Source organism: Ranitomeya variabilis, chromosome 7, assembly GCF_051348905.1.
Source record: "Ranitomeya variabilis isolate aRanVar5 chromosome 7, aRanVar5.hap1, whole genome shotgun sequence".
In the NCBI taxonomy this organism is placed as follows: domain Eukaryota; kingdom Metazoa; phylum Chordata; class Amphibia; order Anura; family Dendrobatidae; genus Ranitomeya; species Ranitomeya variabilis.
In genome coordinates, this window is record NC_135238.1 from 101643143 (window position 1) to 101662214 (window position 19072).

Sequence of the window (19072 nt, forward strand, 5' to 3'; positions counted from 1 at the left end):
AGTAACATTATTACTACACCATTTGATCTTGCCATGACACACGGCCAACATCTGACACAAAATAGGCCGCAAAACGATCCCTCATCTGCGCAATTTCCACACTTGTCCTCAGAGGATGATCATGGTAATCGGGCAATGTGTTGGCTATGGGTTCATCGAGTTCCACATTCAGTCTCTCTTTGGCCATAATGTAATTGTGGAGAACCACACAAGCCTTCACCACCTCATCCACTGTTTCAATTTTAAGATTAATGGCGGATCCTAATATCCGCCATTTGGAGACAAGGATGCCAAAGGCGCACTCCACAGTCCTTCTGGCCCTGGACAGTCTGTAATTGAAAACCCTTTTGGTGTTGTCCAAGCCCCGACTGGAGTAGGGTTTCAATAGGTTGCCAGACATTTGGAATGCCTCATCCCCAACCACAACAAATGGCATCGCAGGGCCTTCGGTGTGGGGAAGAGGTCGTGGCTGTGGGAAATTAAAATTGTTCCCATATAATTTTTGGCCCATATCCGACTCTTTAAATGTGTGCAAGTCATTTGCACGGCCAAACGCACCAATGTCCACTGCGAGAAAACGGCAGTCCGCACCGGCAATTGCCATGAGCACAGTGGAAAAGTATTTTTTATAGTTGTAGAAAAGGGATCCACTTTTCGCAGGCTTGGTAATCCGAATGTGCTTTCCATCCACTGCGCCAATACAGTTCGGAAAAGAACACACTTGCTCAAATTTCTGTGCGTTGGCCTCCCAGATTTCGCTTGTAGGGACGGGTAAAAATTCCTCCCGGAGATTATCCCACAAAGCGCGGCATGTCTCAGCAATAATTCCGGAAAGAGTGGAGACTCCAATCCGGAACTGAAAATGAAGTGATCTCAAGGTCTCTCCGGTAGCCAGGAAACTGCCAAGAAGATGAAGAAATTACATTAAAGTACATTGTAATTTATAAAAGTACATTGACCATACCAACCCACAAAAAAATGTAAAAAAAAAAAAAAAAAAAAAAGGGAAGAACATATCACAGTCATTCAAACAGCTACGTACCGTAGACTCACCAGCAGCCGTTCCTCTGCGGAAATAGCTCTCCGGAGCTGCGTGTCCTGCCTGCCCGACGCAGAAGATAGCGGAAGCTGTCCTGAGACATCCTGGTATATTCGAAATATTTCTCCAGGTTGTCATTCAGTTCGCCAAACAAGCAATGGTATGCTCCACGGCTCTCCCGGACTTCCACGATAGGGTGTAACCAAAAGCGGCGACGACTCCATCTCCGTTTTTCCCTTTCCCTTTGATGAAAACAGGTGACAGCAGAGGCATGAGCCAAGGCAAATTCCATCTCCATATCCATGTAGATACTGTCCATGGGATGCTCCATCATGAATACCAGCAAAATGGGAGGAATTCATCTCTGCCAGGGTATATATACACAATTACATAAACACCAACCCTCTTCTAGCCATTGGTGGTCCTTATCTATTGTGTAGACACTTTTTTTTGGGAGGGGGATGAAGAATGACTCACTGCACAAAAAACGCATGCGGCGCAAAACGCTGCGTTTTTTGTTCAAAACGCAACTGCGTTTACAAAAAACGCAGCGTTTTGCGCCGCATACGTTGAACGCATGCGGCGCAAAACGCAGCGTTGTGCTTGCGTTTTGCTGCGTTTTTGTTTGCGTTGTGCGTTGCGGCGACGACGCTGCGGCGCACACCGCAAATGTGAACGTAGACTAAAGAGTACATAGATGTTATGCCCTTAGTGCAGTGTCAATCATGTGAATAGCAGACTTAAAGGGAAGGTGCCATAAAAAAAAAAATTTTTTACAGCAATTGTAAAAATGTAAAGAATTAATGTTTACATTTTCTTAAAAAATATTTTCATTTGTTTATAATTTAGTAAAATATGAAAAATAATTTGAAAAGTTTTGGAATTTCCACTTTTAAACACTAGGGGGAGCAGCTGCTGAAATTTCAGAAAAACCTAGTGTACAACTAGCTCACATTACTGCACTGCAGTAATTATGGGCGGAGTCTGCTGACATGTGATGTCTCCTCTCCTTCCCTTCTAGGTGTTTGCTAAGGGATAAGAGGATGATATTCAGGAACCCAGTGAGCAGCCATTTTGTTGGTGACTGCAGAGTAAGGCTGCCGTCACACTATCAGTATTTGGTCAGTATTTTACATCAGTATTTGTAGCCAAAACCAGGAGTGGAACAATTAGAGAAGTATAACAGAAACATATGCACCACTTCTGCAGTTATCACCCACTCCTGGTTTTTGCTTACAAATACTGAGGTAAAATACTGACCAAATACTGAATGTGTGACGGCAGCCTTATACTGACAAGTAGACAGTCACCGAGGATGGCAGGCAGCAAGGATTCTGGGAGATATGTGGTGGAGGGAGCAGGGTGACAGCAGCACAGAGTATTTCAGGAGAGCAGTGTGCTGGTCTATGGGGGGGGCACCATGTTCAGTGCGCGGAGCAGCCAGGGATTGTACATAGAGCGCTGTCTTTTATACACATGGATGGACCGTCTGCTCTACAGAAATCCAGGAAACATTTCTGCGGATTGATGGCCTGTTCTGATCCAGACTTTGCATGCAAAGACCCCATTCCCCTCCTCAGATCCTGTCTTCTCCATCCTGTCCTGGCGATGTGTGAAAGTGAGACGTCAGGCGAAGTACGGGGTGACGCTGGGAAGGAAATGTAACCATATAGTAACGATAAAAATGAGACCCCTCTCTTCAGCTGCCTCACCAGCCCTGACTGCACCTAACTGGAGGTCATGCTGCCCCCTCTATTACCCCAGACCCACGTGCAGGTGCTCAGCCAGAACCACCATAGAATGGGTCCGCTTTCTGAAGATAATACTGCCATAGTGTTCTCACATAATGCCACCATATAGATCACACATAATACCGCCATATACATCACACACAATACTATCAAATAGATCACACAATACTGTCATACAGTTCTCACATACCACCATATAGATCACAAATAATACCGCCATATAATTCTCACCTAGTACTTCCACATAGATCACACATAATCCCACAATATAGTTCTCATATACCACCGTCATATAGTTTTTACATCATTCCACAACACTGAGCAAACATAATATTGCCATATAGATCACATATAATACCGTCACATAGATCACACAATACTTGGCATAATGTGTGATATTATATATAATAATAGCACAGTATTTCAGGACAGCAGTGTACTGGTCTGTGGGTGGGAGGGTGTGCTCACACTCACACGCTCGCAACTGTATACTTATAGCCTTTACTGGCTATTAAAATGGGGGACACCCCCCAAAAAAAGACGTGGGGCCCCCTTATAATTAATAACCATCAAATATTATGCAGACAGCTGCGGGCTGACATTAATAGCCTAGGAAGGGGCCATGGATACTGTGTCCCCCCCCCCCCCAGGCTAAAAACATCAGCTCTCAGCCGCCTTTTACATGTGCCTTTTCTGGCGCTTTGCCTGGCAATTTCCACTTACCCTGTAGCGGTAGCAAGTGGGGTTCATATTTGTGGGGTTAATGTCACCTCCATATTGTCCGGTGACATCAAGCCCACGGCTTAGTAATGGAGAGGCGTCTATAAGGCACCCATCCATTACTAATCCTATAGTTGTATTGTAAATAAAGACTCGGCCAGAATAAAGTCCTTTATTAATCTTTTTTAAACCATACCGAACGCATAATCCTCGACTCCCTCATCTCCCACAACAAAAATAATACACCACAATGGGGAAAGACACGCAGGGGGAGAGGAGTGCATAGGAGAGGATTAGATACTGACTGCTGAGCCGTGTATCTAATCCTGTCCTGTGTGATACCGACTACTGAGCCGTGTATCTAATCCTGTCCTGTGATATACCGACTACTGAGCCGTGTATCTAATCCTGTCCTGTGATACCGACTACTGAGCCGTGTATCTAATCCTGTCCTGTGTGATACCGACTGCTGAGCCTTGTATCTAATCCTGTCATGTGTGATACCGACAGCTGAGCCGTGTATCTAATCCTGTCCTATGTGATACCGACTGCTGAGCCGTGTATCTAATCCTGTCCTGTGTGATACTGACTGCTGAGGACACAGTACACGGGACAGGATTAGCTACCCAGGACAGAGGTAGCAGTGGTAGGTGTATATAGAGGCAGGTAGCAGTGGTATATAGAGGCAGATAGTGGTATACAGAGGCAGGCAGGCAGTGGTATACAGAGGCAGGCAGGCAGTGGTATACAGAGGCAGGCAGGCAGTGGTATACAGAGGCATGCAGACAGTGGTATACAGAGGCAGGCAGGCAGTGGTATACAGAGGCAGGCAGAGAGTGGTATACAGAGGCAGGCAGTGAGTGGTATACAGAGGCAGGCAGTGAGTGGTATACAGAGGCAGGCAGGCAGTGGTATACAGAGGCAGGCAGGCAGTGGTATACAGAGGCAGGCAGTGGTATACAGAGGCAGGCAGACAGTGGTATACAGAGGCAGGCAGTGGTATACAGAGGCAGGCAGGCAGGTAGCAGTGGTATACAGAGGCAGGCAGACAGTGGTATACAGAGGCAGGCAGTGGTATACAGAGGCAGGCAGACAGTGGTATACAGAGGCAGGCAGGCAGGTAGCAGTGGTATACAGAGGCAGGCAGACAGTGGTATACAGAGGCAGGCAGTGGTATACAGAGGCAGGCAGACAGTGGTATACAGAGGCAGCAGACAGTGGTATACAGAGGCAGGCAGGTAGCAGTGGTATACACAGGCAGGCAGACAGTGGTATACAGAGGCAGGCAGTGGTATACAGAGGCAGGCAGACAGTGGTATACAGAGGCAGGCAGGTAGCAGTGGTATACAGAGGTAGGCAGTGCTAGGTGGTATATAGGGGCTGGTAGCAATGGTAGATGCATAAGAAAATAAAAACGCTGTTCTTACCTTCTTTCCTCTACCAGGAAGTGCTGAGTCATGTTCAGGGCAGAGAAGTGTGACGATCTCCCTGCTCTGCTCTGAACAGGTCAGCAGTGATTGCAGCCTGTAATGTAATACTAAGTACAGGCTGCAATCACAGCTCCTCGCTGCAGATATTTACCCTGGACCCTCGGCAGCAGCTTCTGCCATCGCACGCACTGAGCTGTGTGTGCGATGGCAGAGGGAAATAAACAAAATGGCCGCGATCTCCTCTCACAGCTGTGACGCGGCAGCTCAGTGGGCGTGGCCAAGTCACAGCTGAGAGGCAGGAGATGGGGTCGGAGCCCGACCGTTGGCTCCTATGTCCATGGCTGCCCTAAGTGAGGAGTGCAAGTGTCGTGCACAGACACTTACAAACACACTAATGACAATAAAGTGTCGCCAATAAAATGGCGGCCTCCAGTGGTGAATGTAAAAGTGAATAAATAAAAAAGTATGAAAGAGGTACATTTACTTTTGTATTAAAAATAATTGATTGTATAATCAATAATTATTAATACAAAAACTAAAATCACGGCACCCTCCCTTTAATCCAATGTTGTTTTAGTGATGGTATAATTTCCGGTACATTATATATTTATATGCTATATTTGTTATTAGTATTTGGTTTTGACAAAACTTTGATAGTCATATGCAAATAACATGCATTTTAGTGCTTTTACACATTAGAAATGCACTAAAAATGCATATGCATTTTTTTTTTACCTTTGGATTTTTCCAAATATAATGTAATTCTACAGGAAAAACCTGCACAAAAAAACTCAGCGTACACACAAGAGAAATTGACATGTTGCAGATTAGGAACGTGCACTGCAGATCAGTTTACACACCACAAAAATAAAACACATTTGGCATAAGATTTCTATCCACTTTGCTGAAACTTTAGGATGCTGCATTTTTGAGTCACAAACTCATCTTAGGAACACAGCCTTAGGATCTGCAGCTTTATTAGGAGGCAGGTAAAACAGGCAGGGAGATGTATTACCTCCTTCTCCCATTAGCCAGAATTATTGTGGCAATGTTTAGGTGAAGAAACCTTATTGTTTAAATTAAAGCCCAGAAAGACCCAGCAGTTTTTATAACATTTTATGAACTGTTGTAAGTCTGTTTTTATTGGTCACAATTCTTACAACTGCTTTCAATGCTTTTATTCATGTGTCTTCTAATTTTATGTTTTGTCCATCTTATTTTAACAGATTTTTATGCTACAGTGAATAATTATTGGAATTTGAATGCAAATCAACTTCAAAATATAACCATACTTTCCATTGCTGGTGGATTTCGGGATTACCAAGTTCGCTCAGGATTGACAGTTTTGCCATCTCTAAAAATCAAGAACAGTGCCTTGTCTGTTGTGGTAATATAGTTTTCAATATTTTTGTGAAAGGTTTTAGTTTTTTTTTTGTTTGTTTTTTTTTTAAGGGTTTTTATGTTTAAAAAGGATCTGTCACCAAATTATTCATGTTGACCTGGACACAAAACACAATCGTGACTGCAAAGTGGAAAAAAAAATTGGTTGCTTTTCTAAATTAATTTTATTTTGCCTCTCCATTAGGGATATATTGATAATCAAAGTATTTGGCACCTAATGAATTTTTATTTTTTATTTTTTTTTAAAGTCCAAATGAGTATACTTCTTCCTATGAGATGATGTTGACTAATCATAAGCCGGCAGCAAAGCAACACTCAGGAGAAAGAAGAATACTCACTCTTAATAGCTGAGAGCAGGTTTCTCAGTGTGAGAGATGTAATAATACTCTAATCTCCTGGTCTTACCTTGGAATGTTGCTGCCCGCTTATTTGTACTAATTGGCAAATTGCCAGCATAGTTAAAATTATTATTTTTTGTAATGATTAAGACAAAAAATAGGCTTGCTAGGAAAGGTATAAATATAGAAATAAGTAAGTTCTAGTGTTCGATTCCCAATAAGTTCTGGTGAGGTGTGGTCTCTTTGATTCAGAGTTGTTTTTTTTCTTTGGATGAGAACAAAACCAGGTTGCATTTTAGCTGCGAAAAAAATTGCACTAAATTGTGCAAAAAAAAAAGCCCAAAGCCAGGGAAATAATTAAAGAAGTTGTCCACTACAATAATTTTTTTCTTCATAAATCTTGCTATTATGTGCCACTGAAAACATCCAATGTGTTTATTTTAGCAATATTACCTTTTATCATGCTGTAGCAGCACATTTTCAGTGCTGGATCCAGCTCTCATGGGGTTAATCGACAACTTCCTTTCTCCTGAGTTATTGTGCTCTAATACAAGTTCCATGATGCATTGCACTGGCCACTAAGCCCGAACCTACCACACCCACTCCAAAACACACCCAAACCCCTCCCTCCTCTCCTTCCTCTATCTTCAAAAAAATGTCATTTCTGTCCAACCTCCTCTTTTACATTTGTCCAACCCACACTCCATTACACACGGATGGATGGATGGATAGATAGATAAATAGATAGATATGGGATGGATAGATACATACAGAGATATATATCTATATATCTATATCTATTTACATAGATATGCCCATACCCATGTTTCTAAACCCCTTCACCCCTGGAGCTTATTTAGTTTACCGCTCCCCTCCTTTCCAGAGCCATAATTTTTCCTTCCATATGGCCATGTGAGGGCTTATCTTTTGCGGGACAAGTTCTACTTTTGAACGCCACTATTGGTTTTACCATGTTGTGTAACGGAAAATGTGAAAAAAAATTCAAAGTGCGATGAAATTGCAAAAAAAGTGCAATCCCACACTTGCTTGGCTTTTTTGCTAGGTTCAGTAAATGCTAAGGCTGTGTGCACACATGGTTTTTTGCTGCACAGAATTGCATCAAATCCGCAGTGTAGTGCACAACCAATGTAAGTCTATGGGAGCCGCAGACTTGTTGTGCACATGCTGCGGAAAAAGCCGCACCGAAACGCAGCTTTTTTTTTCCGCAGCATGTCACTTCTTTTGTGCCGAACTGCAGCGTTTCTGCACCCTTAGACTTTCATTGAGTCGGGCATATCCGCAGCAAAACCGCACGTGTAAAAAAGATCTGCAGTTTTGCTGCGGATGTGGGTCCGAGAAACGCTGCAGTTCGGGAGGAGGGAAGTGTGTGGGCGGTGACTGTGTGCGTGTATGTGTGTGTGCGGGCGAGGTCTGCGGGCTGCTCAGATGTGTGCGGGCGGGGTCTGCGGACTGTTCAGGTGTGTGCGGGGTCTGCGGGCTGTTCGGATGTGTGTGGGACTGTTCGGGTGTGTGCCTGGCTGTTCGGGTGTGTGCGGGGCTGTTCGGGTGTGTGCGGGACTGTTCAGGTGTGTGAGGGGCTGTGCGGGGGGTCTTTTGGGGTGTGTGTGCAGGCATCATCTGATGGGACTACAAGTATGCAGCATCCAATCTGCAGCTAATTCGGATGTAATCCGGACAGTGGACACGCACCCTACACTATCCATACATCTATCAATAGATATATCTATATATAGATATATGAATAGATAGATGTATGCATCTATAGATCTATCTATATGTAGATCTGTCTATCCACTTCATCTATCATCTGTCTATCTGTGTGTAATTGAGTGTGGGTTGGACAATGACATCACAAATCTTTTTTTTGTTTTGTTCAATAATACATCTTTATTTAGCTTTCAAAAATGCATACAGAAACGCACAAAAACCGCACCAAAAAAATAAAAAAGCCTCAAAACCGTGCAAAAAATGCACCAAAAATGCATAAAAACTGCATCAAAACTGCACCACATACTGCATCAAAACCGCACCCAAAACTGCAACAAAGCCGCACCAAAAACGGCATCAAAACTGCACCAAAAACTGCATCAAAACCGCACCAAAAACTGCATCAAAACCGCACCAAAAACTGCATCAAAACCGCACCAAATACGGCATCAAAACCGCACCAAAAACTGCATCAAACCGCACCAAATACTGCATCAAAAACACAAGAAAATTGCATCAAAACCGCACCAAGAACTGCATCAAAACTGCACCAAAAACTGCATCAAAACTGCACCAAAAACTGCATCTAAACCGCACCAAAAACTGCATCAAAAACCGCACCAAAAACTGCATCAAAACCGCACCAAAAACTGCATCAAAACCGCACCAAAAACTGCACCAAAACCGCACCAAAAACTGCACCAAAACCACACCAAATACTGCATCATAAACACAAGAAAACTGCACCAAATACTGCATCAAAACCGCATCAAAAACTGCATCAAAACCGCAACAAAAACTGCATCAAAACTGCATCAAAAACTGCATCAATATACCGCACCAAAAACGCATCAAAACTGCATCAAAACTTCACCAAAAACTGCATAAAAAAGCATAAAAAACCTGAGTCAAAACCACGCAAAAAACGCACCAAATATTGCAGAAAAAACTGAATCAAAACCGCGCAAAAAATGCACCAAAAAATGCACCAAGAACTGCATCAAAACCGCATCAAAACAGCGCAAACACCATGAAAAAAAACGTGAAAAAAATGCATAAAAAACGCAGCTGCTTTTTCTGCAAGGAGATGCAGATTTTGTGCAGAAAATTCTGCACCCAAATCTGCAACGAGTGCGCACAGCATAAAACTGACCTGCCATTATGATTCTCCAGGTCATTACGGGTTCATAGACACCAAACATGTCTAGGTTATTTTTTATCTAAGTGGTGAAAAAAAATTCCAGACTTAGCTAAAAAGAAATAAAATATTTGTGCCATTTGCCGATACCCGTAGCGGCTATATTTTCTGAGATGTCGGGTGAGGGCTAATTTCTTGCGTGCCGAGCTGATGTCTTTAATGATACCACTTTTATGCAGATACGTTTTTTTGATTGCCCTTTATTGCATTTTAATGCAATGTCGCAGCGACCAAAAAAACATAATTTTGGCTTTTGATTTTTTTTTTTTTTGTCGCTACGCTGTTTAGCGATCATGTACATTTTTTTTGTTGTATTGAAAACAGCTGACATGTTGCGGCTTTGAAGTGGGCTCACCGCCGAAGCCCACCTCAAAGCGGGGGATACTGCCAGCTGATGTACTATTCCGTCAGCTGGCAGAAAGGGGTTAATGAACAATATGTTTCAGTTAAAAAAAAAAAAAACAGAAAAAAAAATGGTAAGGGCTCCCGCGCAATTTTCTGCGCCAGAGGGGGAAAGCCGACGGCCGGGGGCCAATATTTGTAGCCTGCTATGAATATCAGCCCGCAGCTCTCTGCGTAGCCTTTACTGGGTATTAAAATAGGGGGACCCCCCCAAAAAAATGACGTGGGGTCCCCCTATATTTTATAGCCAGAAAGGCTATGCAGACAGCTGTGGGCAGATATTCATAGCCTAGAGAGGGGCAATAGATATTGCCCCCCCCCCGGCTACAAATACCAGTCCGCAGCCGCCCCAGAAATGGCGCATCTGTGAGATAAGCCAATTCTGGCACTTAGCCCCTCTCTTCCCACTCCCGTGTAGCGGTGGGATATGGAGTAATAAGGGGTTAATGTCACCTTGCTATTGTAAGGTGACATTAAGCCGGGTTAATAATGGAGAGGCGTCAATTAGACGCCTATCCATTAATAATCCAGTACTAGCAAATGGTTAATAAAACACACACATTAGGAAAAAAATATTTCCGTATTCTTCATTTAACCATACTTACCATACTTCAGCGCCTGCAAAAAACGTAAAATAATAAACCGTATACTACCTGTCCGCCATAGTCCAATTAATAACGAGGGTCCCACGATGATTTCCCCTATAGAACAGTGACATTGGGTGATGTCACTGCTCTATAGGACCTTCAGTGACACACTGACAGGAGACAATGGCTCCTGCAGTGCATCAGTGAGAGGTTACTATAGTTCACTGGGCTCACTTTATGGCAATTGCTGCATGGGAACTTTCTCACACAGCAATGCCAAACGTGAGACTAGGGACTACTTTCTCACAGGGGCGTAGGAATACATTGTGGGGAATACATTGTGGAAGGATATCTTCCATCATTGTATTCCTGGAGCTTCTGGAGAGCGGTCGCATCAGCTGATGCTGCTGTTCTCCACGGGAGATCGTCGTGGGACACTCGTTTTAATTGGATATCTGCGGATCAGGGAGTATAGTGTTTGTTTATTATTTTAGTATATTTTACAGGTGACACTGGCTTTGGGGATCAAAGTGACAAGTGATGGTGAGTATGTACTCTGTTATATGTACTGTATGTCTATATGTATGTACTGGATGTCTGTACTGTATGTGGCATGTTGCATGTCTAAGTTGCATGTTGTCGTATGTTGCATGTTGTCGCATGCTGCATGTCGCATGTTGTCACATGTTGCTTGTTGCCACATGTTGCATGTTGTCGCATGCTGCATGTCGCATGCTGCATGTCGCATGTTGTCGCATGCTGCATGTCGCATGTTGTCGCATGCTGCATGTCGCATGTTGTCGCATGCTGCATGTCGCATGTTGTCGCATGCTGCATGTCATCGCATGTTGTCGCATGCTGCATGTTTTCGCATGCTGCATGTCGTCGCATGTTGTCGCATGCTGCATGTCGTCGCATGTTGCTGCATGTCGCCGCATATCGTCACATGCTGCATGTCGTCACATGTTGCATGTTCCATGTCGTCGCATGCTGCATGTCGTCACATGTCGCATGTTGCATGTCGTCACATGTTGCATGCGGCATATCGCATGTTGCATGTCGCATGTTGTCACATGTTGCATGACACATGGTGTATGTTGCATGTACTGTATATGTGTGTATGTGTTTTTTTTTGTTTTGTTTTTTTTTTACACAACACATTAGCCGGATGATGGGACTACTGTACCATCATTGGCTAATGTGTCACTCACTGCCACTTTTAATCATAGACCTGAGACAGGGACAAGGGGGCATCCTCTACGTCTGGAGGAAAGAAGGTTTAAGCATAATAGCAGACGCGGATTCTTTACTGTAAGAGCAGTGAGACTATGGAACTCTCTGCCGTATGATGTTGTAATGAGTGATTCATTAATTAAATTTAAGAGGGGACTGGATGCCTTTCTGGAAAAGTATAACGTTACAGGGTATATACACTAGATTCCTTGATAAGGCGTTGATCCAGGGAGCTAGTCTGATTGCCGTATGTGGAGTCGGGAAGGAATTTTTTTCCCCATGGTGGAGTTACTCTTTGCCACATGGGGTTTTTTTGCCTTCCCCTGGATCAACATGTTAGGGCATGTTAGGTTAGGCTATGGGTTGAACTAGATGGACTTACAGTCTTCCTTCAACCTTAATAACTATGTAACTATGTAACTATGTAACTGTAGCAGGCAGAGCCCGATGGGACTTGTAGTCCCATCGGACGATGCCTGCACACAGAGACACACACACACACCAATAACACCCCCCCATCCCCCGCAGCAGACCCACCGCACACACCCGCAGACCCCAGCATCGCCCGCACATCCCAGCGCCTGCTCTCAGACCCCCGGCGCCCGTACATCCCGGCGCCGGCTCTCAGACCCCCGGCGCCCGCACACCCCTGCAGCCCCCAGCCCCGCCTACAGTCCAGTCACTATTGATGAGTGACTATTGTCTGGAGGCTGGGTCACACCTGCTCATGACGTCACGCCAATTTCCAGAGTGTGGAAATTGACGCGACGTCGGCGGAAATTAGTGGCGGCTTCAGCCTGGAGGTCACGTGACCCGGACTCAGCCGCCAGTATAGCGCCGCTCACAGGCGAAAACTGCAACGGAAGGTATTAACACAATTCATTAGGGGCCCCGGGGAGATACATTGGGGGGTAATTGAAAGTAGTGGACAACCCCTTTAACTCCATATATACTAGAAAATAAGGAGAACAGAGGAGTATCATGGTTTAAAAAGAGTATTAATTTTATTAATTGCATATAATAATTAGTACAAAAGATATACAATAGAAAAAGTGGTAAAGTGCACAAGGATGGAAATGTAGGACCATCGGTGCCAAAGCAACCACCAATAATGTGTATTAGACAGGCAAGACGTTGTTCAATAAAGTAATCGATTTAAACATGTGTCGACTTATAGTTAATGGTAAGAGCAGCGCTTACCGGTATATGTGAAGGATTGGTGGCACCGGACTGGATCTTATGTACCCCAACCCCTGTTTCGCTTTATCAGGTGCTGTCTCAAGGGGATTTATCCCCTTGAGAAAGCACCTGAACAAAAAGCGAAATGCACGTTGGGATTCATAGGATCCAGTCCGGTTCATAGGATCCATCCATTTGACATGTCTCGGTGCCGGAGAAGAAGCGTTACACTTAGCGCTGCTGTTGTTGTTGCTCTCATCGTTCTCCCTTGCTCTGCTGACGATCGGCGCAAGCAGGGGAGAATCATAAGTGTTAAGTTTAAGTGATAACAGTGACAGCAGGAGCGACTGATGGGGTTATTCAACAGCCGCCTGCGGAATAAATAAATAAATGAAAAAAAAAACAGCGTGGGTTCCCCTGTATTTTCTATCACCAGCCAGGCAAAACTCACAGCTGGGGTCTGCAACCCTCAGCGGTCAGTTTCAGCAAGGTTGATTATCAAGAATAGAGGGTTCACCACGCTGTTTGTTTGTTTTTTGTTTTTTTTAAATCATTTAAACAACTGTGTGGGTTCCCCCCCCCCATTTTTGACAACCAGCCTTGCTAAAGCTCGCAGCTGTGGTCTGGCATTCTCAGGCTGATATGGGGCCATGGATATTGATCCCTCCAGCCTAAAAATAGCAGCCCGCAACTGTCCAGAAAAGGCACATCTATTAGATGCGCCAATTCTGGCACTTTGCCCGGCTCTTCCCACTTGCCCTGTAGCGGTGGCAAGTGGGGTTCATATTTGTGGGGTTGATGTCACCATTGTATTGTCAGGTTACATCAAGCCCAGGGCTTAGTAATGGAGAGGTGTCTATAACACACCCATCCATTACTAATCCTATTGTTATTTGGTAAATAAAGACACAGCCAGAATAAAGTCCTTTAATTGAAAAAATAACAATCCTTTAATAATTTCAATTAAGCCATACTTATGACCTCTCCTAATTCCACTTCAGCCCTCGGATCACCTGTAAAAGTAAAATAAAAAGAACAATAATATACCTTACCTGTCTGTCGTTTTGTCCCACGCCGTAATCCATGTTTGGATGCGACCGTTCAGGCTGATAACCACTGGTGAATGAGCTGCTGGGAATGCAGCTTCAGTGACTGCGGGTGATGTCATAGAGGTTGCCCTCTGGTCACTGAGCTACTTTGCCAGCAGGGCTGAGCTGCAATGAGATCCTCACTAGCACTGTGAGCCATGAGCATCTGCGGACTGCTATTTTTAGGCTGGGGGGTCAATATCCATGGCCCCTTACCAGTCTGAGAATACACACCCCCAGCTGTGAGATTTAGCAAAGCTGGTTGTCAAAATGTGAGGGACCCCATGCCATTTTTTTTAAATTATTTTTTTAAATTAAAAAAACAGCGTTGTGACCCCTCTATTCTTGATAACCAGTCTTGATGAAGCTGTCAGCTGATGGTTGCAGCCCCCAGCTGTGAGTTTTGCCTGGCTGATTATAGAAAATACAGGGGAACCCACACAGTTTTTTTCATTTATCTATTTATATTGCAGGCGTCGGCTGATGAATACCTCCACCTGATCCTGCTGTCACTGTTATTAGCATCAGCAGATGGGAGTAATAATCCCATCAGCCACCGCCTGCTGTCTTTTTTATTGGTTAAATATAACTTAAAAAAAAAAAAAATATAGATATAGAGATTTAGATAGATATAGGGATCTAGATAGATATAGGGATCTAGATAGATATAGGGATCTAGATAGATATAGGGATCTAGATAGATATAGGGATCTAGATAGATATAGGGATCTAGATAGATATAGGGATTAGATAGATATAGGGATCTAGATAGTTATAGGGATCTAGATAGATATAGGGATCTAGATAGATATAGGGATCTAGATAGATATAGGGATTAGATAGATATAGGGATCTAGATAGTTATAGGGATCTAGATAGATATAGGGATCTAGATAGATATAGGGATCTAGATAGATATAGGGATCTAGATAGATATAGGGATCTAGATAGATATAGGGATCTAGATAGATATAGGGATCTAGATAGATATAGGGATCTAGATAGATATAGGGATCTAGATAGAGCTAGAGATCGAGAGTACGTATTGACACCCCTGCAATTCTGTCAGATAATACTCAATTTCTTCCTGAAAATGATTGCAATCACAAATTCTTTGGTATTATCTTCATTTAATTTGTCTTAAATGAAAAAACACAAAAGAGAATGAAGCAAAAAGCAAAACATTGATCATTTCACACACAACTCCAAAAATGGGGCAGACAAAAGTATTGGCACCCTCAGCCTAATACTTGGTTGCACAACCGTTAGCCAAAATAACTGCGACCAACCGCTTCCGGTAACCATCAATGAGTTTCTTACAATGCTCTGCTGGAATTTTAGACCATTCTCCTTTGGCAAACTGCTCCAGGTCCCTGATATTTGAAGGGTGTCTTCTCCAAACTGCCATTTTTAGATCTCAGATGTTCTATGGGATTCAGGTCTGGACTCATTGCTGGCCACCTTAGAAGTCTCCTGTGCTTTCTCTCAAACCATTTTCTAGTGCTTTTTGAAGTGTGTTTTGGGTCATTGTCCTGCTGGAAGACCCATGACCTCTGAGGGAGACCCAGCTTTCTCACACTGGGCCCTACATTATGCTGCAAAATTTGTTGGTTGTCTTCATACTTCATAATGCCATGCACACGGTCAAGCAGTCCAGTGCCAGAGGCAGCAAAGCAACCCCAAAACATCAGGGAACCTCCGCCATGTTTGACTGTAGGGACCGTGTTCTTTTCTTTGAGTGCCTCTTTTTTTCACCTGCAAACTCTGTTGATGCCTTTGCCCAAAAAGCTCTACTTTTGTCTCATCTGACCAGAGAACATTCTTCCAAAACGTTTTGGGCTTTTTTAGGTAAGTTTTGGCAAACTCCAGCCTGGCTTTTTTATGTCTCGGGGTAAGAAGTGGGGTCTTCCTGGGTCTCCTAACATTCAGTCCCTTTTCATTCAGATGGGTTGACACTGTTGTACCCTCGGACTGCAGGGCAGCTTGAACTTGTTTGGATGTTAGTCGAGGTTCTTATCCAACATCCGCACAATCTTGCGTTGAAATCTCTTGTCAATTTTTGTTTTCCGTCCACATCTAGGGAGGTTAGCCACAGTGCCATGGGCTTTAAATTTCTTGATGACACTGCGCACGGTAGACACAGGAACATTCAGGTCTTTGGAGATGGATTTGTAGCCTTGAGATTGCTCATGCTTCCTCAGAATTTGGTTTCTCAAGTCCTCAGACAGTTCTTTGGTCTTCTTTCTTTTCTCCATGCTCAATGTGGTACACACAAGGACAGAGGTTGAGTCAACTTTAATCCATGTCAACTGGCTGTAAGTGTGATTTAGTTATTGCCAACACCTGTTTGGTGTCACAGGTAAGTTACAGGTTAATTGTTAATTACACAAATTAGAGAAGCATCACATGATTTTTCGAACAGTGCCAATAGTTTTGTCCACCCCCTTTTTTATGTTTGGTGTGGAATTATATCCAATTTGGCTTTAGGACAATTCTTTTTGTGTTTTTATCATTTAAGGCAAATTAACCCCTTAACGACCGCCGATACGCCTTTTAATGGCGGCAGTTAAGGGTACTTAAACCACAGCGCCGTTAATTAACGGCGCTGTGGAAAAAGTAAATAGCGCCCCCCAGAGTCAGATTTTCTCTGGGGTCTTGGTTATCAGGGGTAGCCGAGACCCCAGAGAACATGATTCGGGGGTCTTTACCGATTCCCGGGTTGCGATCGCCGGTAATTAACCGTTTACCGGTGGTCGCAAAAAACCCCAAAAAACAAAACGCGATTTCCCATTTAATTTGTCTGTCCTCCGATGTGATCGCACATCAGAGGACAGAGAAATGGGGTCCCCGATCGCCCCCCGATACTCACCTGTCTCCCCCGGTGCTGCTCGTGGCTCCCGATGGGCGCCGCCAACTTGTTCCGGCCAAAAAATTGCGGGTGCGCCCGCCGGCCGACACCCGGGAGATCTTTGGGGTCTCGGCTGCTGGGGGTAGCCGAGACCCCAAAGAACATGATCGGGGTCGGTTTTTACTGACCCATGTTTTGCGATTGCCGGTAATTAACTGTTTACCGGCGACCGCAAAAAAAAAAGCGGTGTGTCATTCTCTGTCCTCTCATGTGATCGCACAATAGAGGACAGAGAAATAAGGGTATTCGGGGACCCTGTTATACTTACCGGTGTCCCTGGGTCCTCCTGCGTCCCCTCCTGCCCGCCGGCTTCTTCATCCTGTAAGAAAATGGTGGGCGCATGCGCAGTGCACCCGCCATGATCTGCCGGCCGACAGCCAGAGGAGTTGTGGCTAAATTTAGGGTTACGGTTGGGGCTAAATTTAGGGCTTGGGTTAGGCTTCTTTAACACTTGCCTCAGCACGGGGCCATCGCAATGCGTCGGCCCGACGTACCGACGCACTTTGTAAAAATTGTGCACAACGTGGGCAGCGGATGCAGTTTTTCAACGCATCCGTTGCCCAGTCTATGTCCTGGGGAGGAGGGGGCGGAGTTACGGCCACGCATGCGTGGTCGGAAATGGCGGACGCGACGTACAAAAAAAGTTACATTGAACTTTTTTTGTGACGACAGTCTGCCAAAACACAACGGATCCAGTGCACGACAGACGCGACATGTGGCCATCCGTCGGCAATAAAACTATGGGCAAAAAATGCATCATGCGGGCACATTTGCAGGATCCGTTTTTTGTCTAAAACGACGGATTGCGACAGATGCCACACGACGCAAGTGTGAAAGTAGCCTTAGGGTTAGGGTTGGAGCTAAAGTTAGGGTTGGGGCTAAAGTTAGGGTTAGGGTTGGGGCTAAATTTAGGGCTAGGGTTAGGGCTACAGTTAGGGTTGGGGATAAAGGTAGGGTTGGGGCTAAAATTAGGGCTAGGGTTGGGGCTAAAGTTAGGGCTAGAGTTGGGATTAGAATTAGGGTTTGGATTAGGGTTACATTTGGAATTAGGGTTAGGGTTGGGATTAGGGTTAAGGTTGGGGTTAGGGGTGTATTGGGATTCGGGTTAGGTTTCAGTTTAGGGTTGAGATTAGGATTAGGGGTGTGTTTGATTTAGGGTTTTGATTAGGGTTATGGTTAGGGTTGGGATTAGGGTTGTTTTGGGGTTAGGGTTGTGATTATCATTAGGGTTGTGCTTAGGATTATGGATCGGGTTGGGAATTAGGGTTAGGGGTGTGTTGGAGTAAGGGTTGGAGTTAGAATTGGGGGGTTTCCACTGTTTAGGTATATCAGGGGGTCTCTAAACGCCACAGCCAATTTTGCTCTCAAAAAGTCAAATGGTGCTCCCTCCCTTCTGAGCTCTGCTGTGCGCCCAAACAGTGGTTTACCCCCACATATGGGACATCAGCGTACTCTGGATAAATTGGACAACAACTTTTGGGGTCCAATTTCTCTTGTTACCCTTGGGAAAATAAAAACTTGGCGGCTCAAAAATCTTTTTTTGTGGGAAAAAAAATATTTTTTTTATTTTCACGACTCTGCATTATAAACTTCTGTGAAGCACTTGGGCATTCAAATTTCACAACACACATCTAGATAAGTTACTTGAGGGGTCTCGTTTCCAAAATGGGGTCACTTGGGGGTTTCTACTGCTTAGGTACATCAGGGGCTCTGCAAACGCGACATAATGCCCGCAGACCATTCTATCAAAGTCTGCATTCCAAAGCGGCGCTCCTTCCCTTCCGAGCTCTGCCATGCACCTAAACAGTGGTTTACCCCCCACATATGGGGTATCAGCCTACTCAGCATAAATGGCACAATACATTTTGGGGTCCAATTTCTCCGTTTACCATTGTGAAAGTAAAAATTTGGGGGTGAAAACATCATTTTTGTGGAAAAAATATGATTTTTTTTATTTTCATGGCTCTACATTATAAACTAATGTGAAGCAGTTGGGGGTTCATAGTGCTCACCACACATCTAGATAAGCTCTTTGAGGGGTCTAGTTTCCAAAATTGGGTCACTTGTGGG

At 44.3% G+C, this 19072-nt stretch overlaps 1 protein-coding gene across 1 annotated transcript in view; it reads left to right on the forward strand.

Annotated features, from left to right (window-relative positions):
- The window catches only part of PGAP1 (post-GPI attachment to proteins inositol deacylase 1), a 1745445-nt gene that overhangs the window by 235503 nt on the left and 1490870 nt on the right, over nucleotides 1-19072 (forward strand). Inside the window, exon 5 of the mRNA XM_077275621.1 lies at nucleotides 6167-6327. Within this exon, the coding sequence (XP_077131736.1) occupies nucleotides 6167-6327 (161 nt within the window). The remainder of the gene's footprint in view (nucleotides 1-6166; nucleotides 6328-19072) is intronic.